This window comes from Monodelphis domestica, chromosome 1 (genome assembly GCF_027887165.1).
Source record: "Monodelphis domestica isolate mMonDom1 chromosome 1, mMonDom1.pri, whole genome shotgun sequence".
Lineage (NCBI taxonomy): Eukaryota > Metazoa > Chordata > Mammalia > Didelphimorphia > Didelphidae > Monodelphis > Monodelphis domestica.
This window is the reverse complement of record NC_077227.1, coordinates 467,508,146-467,522,412: the sequence shown is the minus strand read 5'-3', so window position 1 is coordinate 467,522,412 and position 14,267 is coordinate 467,508,146. Positions and strand designations below refer to the sequence as shown.

At 37.0% G+C, this 14,267-nt stretch overlaps 1 protein-coding gene across 4 annotated transcripts in view; it reads left to right on the top strand.

The window, feature by feature from the left end:
* CCDC180 (coiled-coil domain containing 180) overlaps positions 1–14,267 on the top strand; it is a 113,057-nt gene that overhangs the window by 8,901 nt on the left and 89,889 nt on the right. For 3 of the 4 annotated variants that reach the window (XM_016422885.2, XM_056812642.1, XM_056812644.1), the window contains 8 exons: positions 552–640; positions 8,073–8,182; positions 8,791–8,919; positions 9,083–9,193; positions 9,559–9,654; positions 11,418–11,581; positions 12,251–12,370; positions 14,012–14,091. In XM_016422885.2, the coding sequence (XP_016278371.2) occupies positions 552–640; positions 8,073–8,182; positions 8,791–8,919; positions 9,083–9,193; positions 9,559–9,654; positions 11,418–11,581; positions 12,251–12,370; positions 14,012–14,091 (899 nt within the window). The remainder of the gene's footprint in view (positions 1–551; positions 641–8,072; positions 8,183–8,790; positions 8,920–9,082; positions 9,194–9,558; positions 9,655–11,417; positions 11,582–12,250; positions 12,371–14,011; positions 14,092–14,267) is intronic. The other variant, XM_056812641.1, reaches the window with a different exon arrangement.

The following is a 14,267-nucleotide window of genomic DNA, read 5'->3' as shown; positions in this document are numbered from 1 at the left end:
CATCACCATCAGATACCGCAACTTGTTCAGTCATTTCCCAATCAAGGGACACCCCCTCATTTTCCAATTTTTTGCCACTATAAAAAGATTGGCTAGAAATATTTTTGTACAAGTCTTTTTTCCTTTTTTATCTCTTTGGAGTACAAACCCAGTAGTGATATGGCTGGATCAAAGGACAGGCAGTCTTTTAAAGCCCTTTGGAAATAGTTCAAAATTGCCTTCCAGAGTGGTTGGATTAATTCACAACTCAACCAGCAAGTATTAGTATCCCAATTTTGCCACATGCCCACAAACATTTATTATTTTCCTTATATTGGCCAATCTGCTAGATATGAGGTGGTACCTCAGAATTGTTTTGATTTGTATTTCTCTAATTATGGGAGATTTAGAACACTTTTTTCCTGTGCTTATTGATAGTTTTGATTTCTTTATCTGAAAACTGACTATTCCTGTCCCTTGACCATTTGTCAATTGGGGAATGATTTTTTAAATTTTTTAAATTCCAGTGATCACATTTGAGGTTCAAACTTTCTCTTGCTCATTGGTTCCAGAGAACTTCAAGATGCTGCCATAGAAAAGGCTCGTGAAAATCAACACATGATTACTGTCCGAGAAGTCAGAGGTCTAACTGACACTATTGGTAAGCTGAAGATTTCATTACAAACCTGTTTCCTATGTTGTCCTGAATAACCCCTTGTGGGAAAAGGCTTGCTTGAAAAACATACACATATTAAATTATTTTGTAAGAGTTTCTAGGATGAAACTATTCTCACACCCACTGTGCCAAGCGAGCAAGAAAAATAGTAATCTTTCTTTCATGAAGTTTATATTCTATTAAGGAAAACAACATATAAATCTGATCATATATCATCTGATCAAAAGTAGATTATGATATCTTACTGTGTCCAGTTTCAAGCACAAAATATAAGCTGTGTTAGAGGGGGTGGAGCCAAGATTGCAGCTTAGTAGCAGCAAAAGCTGAAACTGCTCTGACAGTTCTTCCAAGTCAATCTTGAAAAAGCACCTCAGAATGACAGGAATCAAAAACCAACAGCAAGATGGAGTGAGAGAACTCTCCTACTGAACACAACTTGAAAGGTAGGAAGAGAGAACTGATTTTTATGGGATGGGGGAACTGGAAGCAAAACTACACATACAGGAGTACTGGTCAACCACTTCCCTTCCCCCGCCCCCACCCCCCACCTACTGGGCTAGATTCCGAACCTAGACATGGGCAAACTTTAGAATCACAGGACCCAGGCTATCCCAACAAAAGAGCACCTCAGACCCACCCTTTGAAATCCCTGTCACCAGCCTATAGTGAGACCCCAAAGTTCATAGTGCTGGATACTTTCAAGGCTTAGCCCCTGCACCAAAGACCTAGCCCCAGGGCAAAATAGCTCATCAGGTCAAACCCTATAACTGTGTTAGAATAACAAATATGGAGTAATACCTAATAAAACATGATTTATCTTTGAGTCCCAGAAAAGTTAAGGTTATTTTAAAATCATTAGTTTCTAGATTGAGAGTGAGGCTGAAATATTTATCTTGAAACTGTTTTGTCTTCCATACAATAATCTCTAGGAATTCAGAGATAACTGGCTTTAAAACATTTTTTTATTGATACTTTTGTTTTTATATCTCTTAAATATTCCCTTGCATGCTTCCCCCTTCACTTTCCCACAGAGTCAGCCTATAGAACAGAGAATAATTTTTAAAGGAAAAAAGAAGAGAGAAACAATCTGGAAAACTGATTAATTTATCCCCCCCCCCCAAAAAATTCAAGTTTCCATAATTGTGGAACTCCTACCACTGCAAAGAAATTGGGTGGAAGGATCTTTTTGTATCTCCTCTTTAATGCTATACTTGTTCTTTGTAGTTTTGCAACATTCACTCTTGATTATGTTGTGGTGGTAGTTCTTTCAATTTATGTTGAGGTCATTGTGTACATTGTTTCTTTGGTTCTGCTTACTTCATTCTGTATCACTTAATGGAAAACTTTCCATGCTTCTTTGTAGTCATCATATTCATCATTTTGTAGAGTTCAATAATATTGCATTACAGATAATTGGATTTTTGAGTTGTCTTCATTTTAACAGCTGCTTAGTTTTAGAAATTTTATTAATCCTTACTATAAAATATGAAAGTCTGGGCAAGTTTTTCTATCAAACATACCAATGATATGGCAGATTAGAGGTAATCCAGGGAACCCTGGTCACAGTTCCAAGAGAAAGAGAAGTGTTAAGAATTGCTGCTGCTACAAGGGACCAGGGGATCCCAGTGATCAGAGTCCAACTTTAACCGAAAGTTCAAAGTCAAAAAATAGTCTAGGAAAATGAGCAAATAACAAAAAATGGATTTGAATGCCAAAAACTACTTACAGTGGCAGGGGAGATCAAGATATAAGCTCAGAGAAGACAACAATGTGAAAAGAGCTATAAAATTTTTTTCAAAGAAACTGCTAATTGGACTCAAGTACAATAAGAATTCCTAGAAAATTTTAAAGAGAGATGATTGGTAGAGGAAAAGTTGGGAAAATAAATCAAAGTGATATAAGAAAATTCCAGTAGGAGAATTAACAACTTGGTAAAAGAGGTATAAAGAATACTGAAGAAAATAATCTTAAAATATATAATTGGCCTGATAGTAAAAGAGGTACAAAAATTCATTGAAGAGAACATCTTAAAAAGTAGAATAGGCCAAATGAAAAAAGCACTACAAAATTTTACTGAAGGAAATAATTTTTTAAAAATTAGAATTGGGCAAGTGAAAGATAATTACTCCACGAGACATAAAAAACAAAAACAAAAACAAAACAACAACCCTCAATGAAACAAAAAAAAGGAAGAAAATGTGAAATACTTAACAGGAAAAACAACTGACTCAGAAAATAAATCAAGGAGAAGTAATTTTAAAATTGTTAAATTATTAAAAGCCCTCATGAAAGAAAGAGACTAGAGATCATATTTTTAAAAATTATCAAGGAAAATTGCCTCAATATCTTAGCTTCAGAAGGAAAAATAGCAATAGAAAGAATCTACTAATCAGGTACTGAAAGAGATCCCAAAATGAAAAATTTCAAGAATATTACAGCCAAATTCCAGAACTCTTAGACCAAGGAGAAAATACTTAAAACAGCCAGAAAGCAAAAAAAAACAAAAACCCTCAAATATTGTGGAGCCATAGTCTGGATCACCCAAGATTTGTCTGATTCCTTATTAAAGGAGCAGAGGTCTTAGAATACGACATTTTGGGAGGCAAAAAGGTTAGGATTACAACCAATAATAACTTTTCTAGCAAAACTGAGTATGATCCGAGGGGAAAGTGGATATTTAAGGAAATAGATAACTTTCAAGCATTCCTGATGAAAAGACCAGAGCTAAATAAAAAATTCTATATTTAAACACAAGATTCAAGAGAAATATAACATGGTAAATATGAAAGAGTAATCATAAGGATCTAATGTTAAACTGTTTCCATTATATGAAGAAAATGATACATGAAAAGCCCAAGAAATTTATCATTACTAAGGCATTTAAAAAGTTTACATAAATAAAGGGTATGGATTATGAGTCTATTATGTTGGACTGACCACCCCCCCCCAAAAAAATAAAAGGGTGAAAAAGAGAAATACACTGGGAGAAGTAGAATGGGGTAAATTTTCTTACATAAAAGGCATGCAAGGAAGAACTTTTACACTGGGGGGGGGAGGGTGGAGATGATAAAAGAAAGGGCAAATAAATGGAGGCAGTGGTTAGAGGCAAAATAGGCTTTTGAGAAGGGATTTTTAAAAAGAGAAAAAGAAGAAAATGAGATGGGGGAAATAATCATAACTATGAATATTAATGGATAAGCTCACCCATAAAAGGGAAGTGAATAGCAAAATATAGCAATATGTTGTTTATAAGAGTCACACTTGAAAGAGAAAAAATCCTAGAATTAAAGGATTGGTGCAGCAATATATACTTCAACTGAATCAGGATCTCAGACAAAGCAAAAGTAAAAATAAAACTAATTAAAAGGAATAATCAGAAGTGCCATAGACAATGAAGTAATATAAACATTTTTAATAGTATTTTTGATATGGGAATCATTTCTCAAATACTGAGTATGGAACTGAGTCAAATCTATAAAAATAAAACCATTCCTCAAATGATAAATACTCAAAGGACATAAACTGGCCATTTTCAGAAGTCAAAGCTATCTATAGTCAGATGAAAAAATACTCTAAATCACTATTGATTATGAGAAAGGAAAATTACATCAACTCTGAGGTATCACCTCACACCTCTCAGAAATGTCAAATGCTGGAGGGAATGAGGGAAAAATAGGTACAGTAATAAACTGCTATTGCAGTAGAAAACTAGTCTAACCATTCTGGAGAATAATTTGGAATTAGGCCCAAAAGGCTATAAAACTGGGCATACTCTTGGACTCAGCAAAAGCACTACGAGGTCTGCATCTCAAAGAGATCAAAGAAAAGGGGAAAAGGCCTTCTATGTACAAAATACATATTTTGTAGTGATATAGAACTGAAAATCAAGTTGGGAAATGTCTGATTATGATGGAATACTACTGTGTTATATGAAATGATGGAGATTGTTTCAGAAAAAATCTGGAAAGTCATATAAACCTATGCAAAATAAAGTGAGCAGAGTTAGGAGAGCATTAGCTATAATGGTAGTAGCAATATTGTAATAATCGACTCTGAGACTTAGCTACTTTGATCAGTATAGCCATAAAAATTCCAAAGAACTCATGAAAGCAAACAAAAACCTCCAGATAACTGATGAATCCTGAGTACAAATCAATGTACAATTCTCTCAATTTATTTTTCTTGCTTATTTCAAAATAATGGCTAATATGGAAATGTGTTTTGCATGATTTCACAGGTATAGTTGATGTCATATTGTTTGCCTCCTAAGTGGGCTTAGGAAGGAGTTAGTAGGAAGAAGAGAATTTGGATTTCAAAATTTTAAAGGAAAAGAATGTTAAAAATCAATAATTTAAAATATTTTTAAAGGTTTAATCTGGAAAAAACCAACCTTAGTGATTTGACCTATAAAAGACTTTTCAGTTTTCCTTATGCAATTCATTTTTATAATTTGAGATTTAAGTTGATTAAAATTTAGGTTATTTCAACTAAGGAATTTATGAAATTTGAAATTCCCTCCCTCAATTCTACCCTAGAAGAAAAGCATGAAGGAAACATTTGAAAAAATGGAAAAAAGAATGTCTGCAGTCTTATAAGCCAGTATTGAGAGGTGGTTCTTCTGACAAGCATATGATTGGAAATCCTGATTAATAGTCTTGTGACAATTTTCTTGAGGTTCTCTTACAACCAGATGTCTTGAGGAACAGCACCCATTCATAGAAACCCTTTCCTTAGAAAACAGAAAGCGGCTTCATCTTGGGCCAATCAAATTAGGGATTGTATTTGATCCTTAAATAAGCTTCCATTAGACATTTTATACTCTATAGAGACACTTTCCTGATCCTAAAGATACCTACTTATCTGTATGCTTATCAAGGTGATTGGAGAGGGGGCAGCTAGATTGAGAGTCAGGCCTAGAGATGGGAAGTCCTGGTTTCAAATGTGGCCTCAGATACGTCCCAGCTGTGTGACCCTGGGCAAGTCACTTAACCCCCATTGCCTAGCCCTTATCACTTCTCTGCCTTGGAACCAATACACAGTTTTGATTCCAAGATGGAAGGTAAAGGCTTAAAAAAAAATCAAGGTGATTGGAGATCTCCCCTGATTACTTTACCTTCCTGTACCCAAGAAAATCAGCAACAAAACAGCTTCTGGAGAGACTGCAGGGTGCAGTGAAAACACTAGATTTGGCCTTGGATCCCAGTTCTGCTCCTTCCCACCTATGTGCCTTCAGGAAGTCCCAGAACCACTCTGGGATTCAGTTTGCTCTTCGTCAAAATTAGGGAGATAGATGAGATGATTCTGCAGCCCTTTCCATGTACGATCTGTAATAGGCATATTTAGGGGATGGGATTGGATAGGATTAAATGAACTTCTTTGGGCCAGTAACAAAGGAAAGGCTTGCCCAGGCCAGAGCCTGGTCTAGGGTACTGCACACAGATCAGTCACAGATTAGGCAAAAGTCACTGGGAGTTGTAATTTATTCTATAAGAGAGGTTTGGAGGGAAAGGGAATTACTATCACTATTTTTCTAGCTAATGACCCCAGGAACTACACCTTCATGAGAAGGGTCTTCATAGAGTTGTTGGACTACTCTTATCACCCTCTCCTCTCTCACCCCCAAATCCCAAACGATGTAGGCTCTAAACGATCACCCTAGCACAATTATCAATAATATGGAAATAGGTCTTGATCAATGACACAAGAAAAACCCAGTGGAATTGCTCATTGGCTACGGGAGGGGTGTGTGTGAATGGGGGGGAAGGAAAGAACATGAATCATATAACCATGGAAAAATATTCTAAATTAATTTAAATAAAATATTTTATTCAAATAAATAAAAGTAAAAATCTCGAGCTCTAGAACTAGCTATCCTACACTAACCCAAACCTCTTTTGATTGTTACTAGAGGTATTTGTCTATGGCAGATTTAGACAGGGACCCAAGGGGAAAGATCCCAAGTCCAGATGGATTCAGACCTCCCACTCACTGACAGCTGCAGATGACTGGATGTTGTTTCAGGCTAGCTTCAGGTTCAAAGATCTTCTTCCAAGGGAAACACAGGTATTAACAGCAAGGACAGGTACAGGAACTCCTCCAAGTATTTGGCATTAAATCCTTCTAGGTGCTTGCAGACAGCAAACCCCCAGAGAGACTCTCAGCTCAACCCTTCCTTTTCAACATTCCAGAATCTTTCCTCTTGCATCTCTCCTCTGCAGACCATCATCTCTTACTATAACCCTCTCTTCCTTAAAACAGATCTCATGAAGCTCCAGGATTGCTGCCAAAACTGAAAGTCTTTAATTGTAGACCAGATGTGGACTAGCATGGTTAAATTTGTCAAGAACCATCACTGTGTTGGTTACACAGTTAGAAATTTTTCAGCCATAAGACATAAGGCTAAAGTATAGAAGAAACATGCCATCATATTCATACTGATGAAACTATAATACTTAAGACTAAAATATATATTTTTTAAACCCTTACTTTCCATGTTGGAATCAATACTATGTATCAGTTCCAAGGCAGAAGAGAGGTAAGGGCTAGGCAATGGGGGTTAAGTGACTTGCCCAGGGTCACATAGCAGGGAAGTATCTGAGGCCAGAATTGAACCTGGACCTCCTCTCTCTAGGCCTGGCTCTCAATCCACTGAGCTACCCAGCTGCCCCCTCTCCCATTTATTTTGGAATTAATGGTTATAATTATTATTCCTGAGTAAGCATTTATTATAGCCAAAGAGAAATAATTTGTATTGGCTTAAGAGTGAATTTGCGAACCCCCCCCCAAAAGAAATAGATTCTATGAGAATGAAAGAAATATTGAAACCATGAGACAACAAATAATTGGAATTGAATGGATTTTACATCAGTCAATAAGATCTGGAGTGTGATCTTTTGCATTTTGTATGTATCAAAAAGAAATAGCTAGAGTCCAATTGCTGTGTAGCTCAGTGAGTAAGAGCAATGGGCCTGGAGCCAGAAAGACCTGAGTTCAAATCCAACCTTACATGCTTCCTTGCTGTTTTTTGTTTTTGGGGGTTTTTTTGGTGATAATAATACATAACAGTTCCATCAGTAAATCTTACTTAGTTTTTATTCTTCCAAATTAAGGCTCATATGATTTCAGGATTTGCTTCTGCAAGTGAAATTACTTATTTCTTTGGAATTCTGGGAAATGACAATGAGAAAACAATGAATATTTCCACTGATTATACAGTTCTGTACATAGTGGGTATTTGCTACATAAATTGTTTCAGTAAAGATCAATAGTTATTATTGCCATCTGAACTTCATGTACAAAATAGGTCTTCCTTTTCTAATTTCTGAAGTTGGGGCATTAAGCATTTTTACTAGACATTCTGCCATTGACACATCTAATACTTTCTTAGCCCATCTTTTGTGCTTTTTTCTATATATAGTTCCTGAGAAGATTAATAGTGACATCATTCAACGGTTAGAAAAGAAAAAAAGAGAAAACCATGAGTCCAACTTGAAAAATCTATGGAAAGAAATATCAGATATTGCGATGGTGAGATTTAATGCCTCTCCTCCCACTCCCCAACCTATCCTCCATGGTGCTACCAGATTAATCAACTTTAAACATTGCTTTGCCCATATTGCCCTTCTGCTATTAAAAACCTTCCATACCTCCCACTGCTGGTAGTTTAAATTTTGACCACCTCAGTTGGGCAGTTAGGACCTTCCTGCATCCATCCACAGCATTATTCACTCTTTTCCTCTGAGGAATGTATTCTTCCCCTTTTCAGGCATGGCGTATTTGTCTTTTTACTTATCTAAGCCCTATCCTGCAGTCTAGTTTATATGTCTTCCCTTGAGGCTTTCTTGCCTAGACCTGAGGAATCTCTTCCTCTGAATTTCTAGAGAATACACTGTGTGTATATCCACTGCACATGTAGCATACTGTAGCTCATATTGTTATTTATTTTGCTATCAGACACTTACTAGCTTTTTGACCCTAGGCAGACCCCCTAATCTCTCTGTGCCTCAGTTTTCTTAATTTGTGAAATGATTTAATCTGTGAGGTTATGCTCATCTGAATATGGATGGACCAGTTAAAGAATGGAGGTCAAGTTAAATGTGATATTGATGGCTGAGGGCCCTTCCCATTTGTTTAAGGAAACGGAATCTCTAATTATGGAACCTGGACAGGAACTTTTGACACAACTGGCAAAGAATGATGCAGAAACTGAGACTCTCTTCAAAGAAATTGAAAGTGATGTAGAACAACAAACTTTCGAAATTCAGGTAAGAGCAGAGATAGCAGGTCTCCCAGCCCACTACAGGTACCTTGCCCTCCCCTTTGGCCTTTATACCCTGCTGCTTCCATGAAGAACCCACCACACATCTTCTATTTATGCCTTTTAAATTGTAATGTTTCTTTTAATCTGCCATAAACTCCACTTTGCAGAATTTGTGGGAACTGTGGGATAAACTCAATGAGAAATTCACAAATAGAAGAAAATGGATCAAGAACTTTGATGAAACACTAAAAAAGATTGAAGCCGGCAGAGCTGAGAAAGTGAGATAAAGTTTGCATGGTTTCTCTCTACTTTGTGTCTTGTTGTTGTGTGCAACGTGGCATAATGGATAGGGTGCTGGACTTAGAGATAAGGCTATCTGAGTTAAAACCGACTATCTGATCCTGGACAAGTCATTTAAGATCTCTCAGACTCAGTTTCTTTAGCTGTAAAATGGGAATAATTATATCCTTAGCACTTAGTAAGATATTGAGCTGTTTTGTCTGTTTTTTTTTTAATGAGTTAGTATGTGTGTATGGTGCTTTACAAACATTAAAGCACTATATTCATGTCAATTGTAATTTTTTAATGTTTCATGGTAAAGAATTTGATAAAGCATTCATGATGTTTCTTTTTAACACCCCAGTTAGGAGAGGTGCTGAAGAAATACATGAACATTTTAAAAGAAAATGCCTATCTCCTCTACCCTGATATAGACAGGCTGATTCACAAAGAAGCTATGGTAAGTTGATCTTTGGAGGAGGGTAGTAACTTTCAAGAAGGACATCCCAGTCAAAAGTTACAGTAGTACCTCATCACTGGTCTCTGGTAGAAGCTCTTCCATATTTGTGAATTTTCCAGTGGAATGAAAATAACTATAACTTAACATTTATATAGTTCTAACACACACACACAAGTGCTTCACAAATATTATCGTTTGACATAACAACCCTGAGAGGTAGGTGCCATTTTATCCTACAGAGGTAAACACATTAAATGACTTTCCCGGGTCATACAGTTGGTTAAGTATCTGAGGTTGGATTTGAATTCAGATCTTCCCTACTCTTGTCCTACTTCTCTATTTGCTGCACCATCTGACCACCCCAACTCTCGATGCCAACACATTATTTTAACAATTTGGGATGAAAGTCTAAAATATATATTATACATTACTTTCTAGAGTACTTTTGTTACTGTTGTCATTGTTCAGACCTGTTTTCATACTCCAGTTCTGCTATCTTTAGCCAATTCAAATCTTTAGCCAATCTTTGGGGAAAGAGTTTGTTAAAAATAAAGAACCTACTTAATTTCTTCCTTCCTCCCTTTTTTTTAACCCTTAATTTCCATCTTAGAATCAAATACTTAGACAAGTAGTAAGGGCTAGGCAATAGGAGTTAAGTGACTAGCCTAGGGTCACATAACTAGGGAGAGTCTGAGGTCAGATTTGAACCCAGGATCTCCTGTCTCTAGGTCTGTATTTCAACCCATTGAACCACCTAGCTGCTCCCTCCTTCTTTCTTGCAACATGATATAAGGGAAAGCACTCTGGAAATTGAGTCTGGGGAGACTTGGGTTCAAATCCTGTCTTGATACTAATTATGTGACTGGCCAGTCATTTAATTTCTCTAAGTCTCAACTTAGTTATCTATAAAATGAGAAGAATAATAGCTGTTGCTCTAAGGATGAAATGAAATAATGTACATGTACCATGAAGCATATTGCAAGTCTTAAAGTCTTCTATAAATATAAGCCTTCCTTCCTCCCTTCTTCCTTTTTATCTTTCTTCCTCCCTCTCTTCCTTTCTTTTTCTTTTCCTTCCTCCCTCCCTTTTTTTTCCTACTGTATGCAAGACCCAGCCATAAGTTCCATGAAGACTACAGAGAAGAGCAAGATACCTCTCTTCCTTCACAAAAATTTCAGAATCAAATAATGATATTATTTTGGACAACAGATAACAAGTCAACATAAAATGTTGCAGAACAGGGGCAGCTGGGTAACTCAGTGGATTGAGAGCCAGACCTAGAGATGGGAGGTCCTGGGTTCAAATCTGACCTTAGACACTTCCTAGCTCAGTGACCCTGGACAAGTCACTTAACCCCCATTGCCTAACCCTTACCACTCTTCTGCCTTGGAACCAATATACAGTATTGATTCCAAGATGGAAGGTAAGGGTTTAAAAAAAATGTTGCAGAACAGTAAGAGACCCAGAGTACTATAAGAAGCAACATGGTTCAGTGGAAAGAACACTGGATTTAGACTCACTTACTTTAGAATCACTTACTACTTGTGTGACTTTAGACAGATCACTTATCCTCTCATGGCCCCAGAATAAATGAAGGGGTTGGAATGTATGACATCAGTTTCCTTATCTGTAAAATGGAGTGGGAGGCATACAATGGGGTATTGAGGTCCCTTCCAATTCAGCATCCATAATTTCATACTCTAGAAATTCAGAGAGTGGGAGCTTTGTACCCAAGATCACTGTTCCCCATCTAACCTTTACAGAACATGAACCAAGCCCTACTGGGAAATCAAAGGGCCATCGCGAAATTGTTCATTAATATGATGGAGTCTAATCTAAAGCAGGAAATCAGTAACCACAACAGGTGGCAAGATGTGATAAAACACTGGAAGAACATACAGAAGGATTTGATGATTCAGAATTTAAGGTCTGAAACTTTTTTTATTAGAAAATTATGGGGCCTTGGCACCTGCACAATGATTCCAGCTCCCTATGTGTTTGGTTATAAGGCAAGGCTTTCCTTTACAAAAGGAATAAATATCTTATTCTAGGATTTCTAAAGTATAATCAAAACTGCGCCCCCCTTTTTTTTGGTGAGGATGGGATCCAGGTATGACATTCTTTTTTCAATTCAATTTTATTTTCAGTTCCAAAATCCCCTCCCCCACTTCTCTTAACCCTTTGATTGAGAAAGCAAGAAAACCAAAAACCCATTATAAATATGTGTAGTCAAGCAAGCAAATCTTCACATTAGTCATGGCAGCAACAAAAAAGGGAATCACCTATCTGGAGATGGTTAGTATGTACATTACATTCTCTGTTCATTTGCATATATAGTGAGTTTTAAATAGGAAAATGATCACGTCAAAGATAGTCTGCCTAATAAAATAAAGGGGGAAATAAGGCCCTTAGATACTTATTTTATGCTCAAATGAACAATTATTTATGGTCAGAACCTCCTTGCTAATCGGGGTGTTGGGATATAGGTGAGAAAGTGATGTGTTTTTTTTTTCTGGGAGTTGTATCTAAAATCTGCTTTGTTTCCTATACCTCTATTCCCCCCTCTTACTTCCCCTAATATTTTTGTGTCCTTTAGGGAATTCCTGGATACCGACGACATCCAGAATCCTCCCTCTGTAAAGAGGGAAATGGATAACATGACAAATGAGCTTGATAGAATAAATAGTGAGAGAATGAGACTTCTCAAATCAGTTAGGTATGGAGAATGGTGAACAAAATAATCTCTAATGAGTAGAATTATGCAATCTATTTTTATTTATTTTAAAGCCCTTAGCTTCCATAAATGCCCCTCCCATTTAAAAAAAAAAAACCTTCCTTCTGTCTTAGAAGTAATAAGTGTTAGTTCCAAGACAGAAGAGTGGTAAGGGCTAGATAATGGGGGTTAAGTGACTTGTCCAGGGTTACACAGCTGGGAAGTGTCTGAGGTCTGATTTGAACCCAGGACCTCCCATATCTAGGCCTGGCACTCAATCCACTGAGCCACCCAACTGCCCCCCAAATTATACAATCTAAATAAGTGAAGTAAAATAACTATGAAGTAGGGAAGCAGGAGGAAAGGATGACCATAAAGAAATCTAGTAGCTATTTCTAAGGAAGCAGTGTGCAATGAAATCCAGGGGATTGGAGTGGTGGGTATTCCTCATCCCTTCTCACAGTCAGGCTGATGCCTTGGTGCAACTGCACTGAATATTTTGGTTGATGATGACACAGGTGAAAAAGGGAGGAGGAGGGAAAAAGTGAGGGGAGGGAAGAGAGGAAGGAGAAGAAAAGAAGAAAGAAGAGAAAGAGGAAGGAAAAGGAGGAAGAATAGGAACAAGAAATGCACACTATCAATTGTAAATCATACTTTACACAGGAAAAGGAAAAGAAGAGGAAGAAAGGGAAGAAAAAGGGGAGATGAAAGGGAAAGGGAGGAAGAAAGAAAAAGAAAATGGGGAAGAAGAGGGAAAGGAGGAGGAGATCATCTTTCTGATTCAGAAGAGAGAACTATTTATCAGGGCTGATCACAATTGGGAAGGTTTGATGAAATCTGCAGCTTAACTTGATAGAGGAAAGATTGAAGGGTGGGGGAGTGCCTAGGCTTCTTTCTCGCCCTTTAAAGTCACACTGTAAGGGGAAGGAAGGAAGAAAAGAATGAAGGAAACATTGATTAAGAACCTACTATGTGTCAGACACTGTGCTAAGTACTTTATAAATGTTATCTCATTTCATCCTTATAACAACGGTGGGAGTAGGTACTATTATTATCTCTACAGTTGAGGAGACTGAGGTAAATAGAGTTAAATGACTTATCTAAGGTCACATAGCTAATAACCATCTGAGGCTGGATTTTAACTTGGGTCTTTCTGACTCCAGACCCAGTATATTCTATCCTTGGTCAATAGTACTTTCTACTAGACTATAATAGTGCCTCCTTCAAAAAAACACTTGTGAATCATGTAACCATGGAAAAATATTCTAAATTAATTCATTAAATCAAACTTTAAAAAAGACTAAAATAAATGAATAAATAAAATAAAATAAATACTTGTGGCATAATACAGTCAGTGCATTTATACCAGTATACCTCCCTGATTGGGTGAAGGGGTGAGGAAAATCCACCCCTTCCAACTCCCTTGGAATTCATTCCCTGCTACTTCTTGGGGAACCAAAGGAATGCCTGAGCATTTGAGAATTTTGTACTTAATCCAAAACTCTGTGGTCCCCCACTAGTTGACCTTTTTCCAAAAGGCTTAGTACAATCTCATTTTATTAGGGTTGTTGCTTGATTCCATTAAGGAAAAGTTTGGATTGTGAAAATGTACAAGCTTTTGAAGCTTGTTTCTTCTTTTCACAGAGATATTCTGCCTCCTTTCTACTCAAGAGATAAGTTGAATCAATGGCATGCTTCTTTTCAGGCGTTGAATAAAGATTTAGGTAAGTAGTAATATTGGGGAACTAAGACTTTGGGGGTTTTCTTGACAGCTCTATCCAAGAAGAGTATAGAGACAGAATGATTGAGTGGCAAAGGTCTTAGACTTGGAGATGGGAGGCCACTTAGTACCTGTGTGACCTCATAAATGAGGGGATTGGTCTCAAAGGTCCCTTCTAAA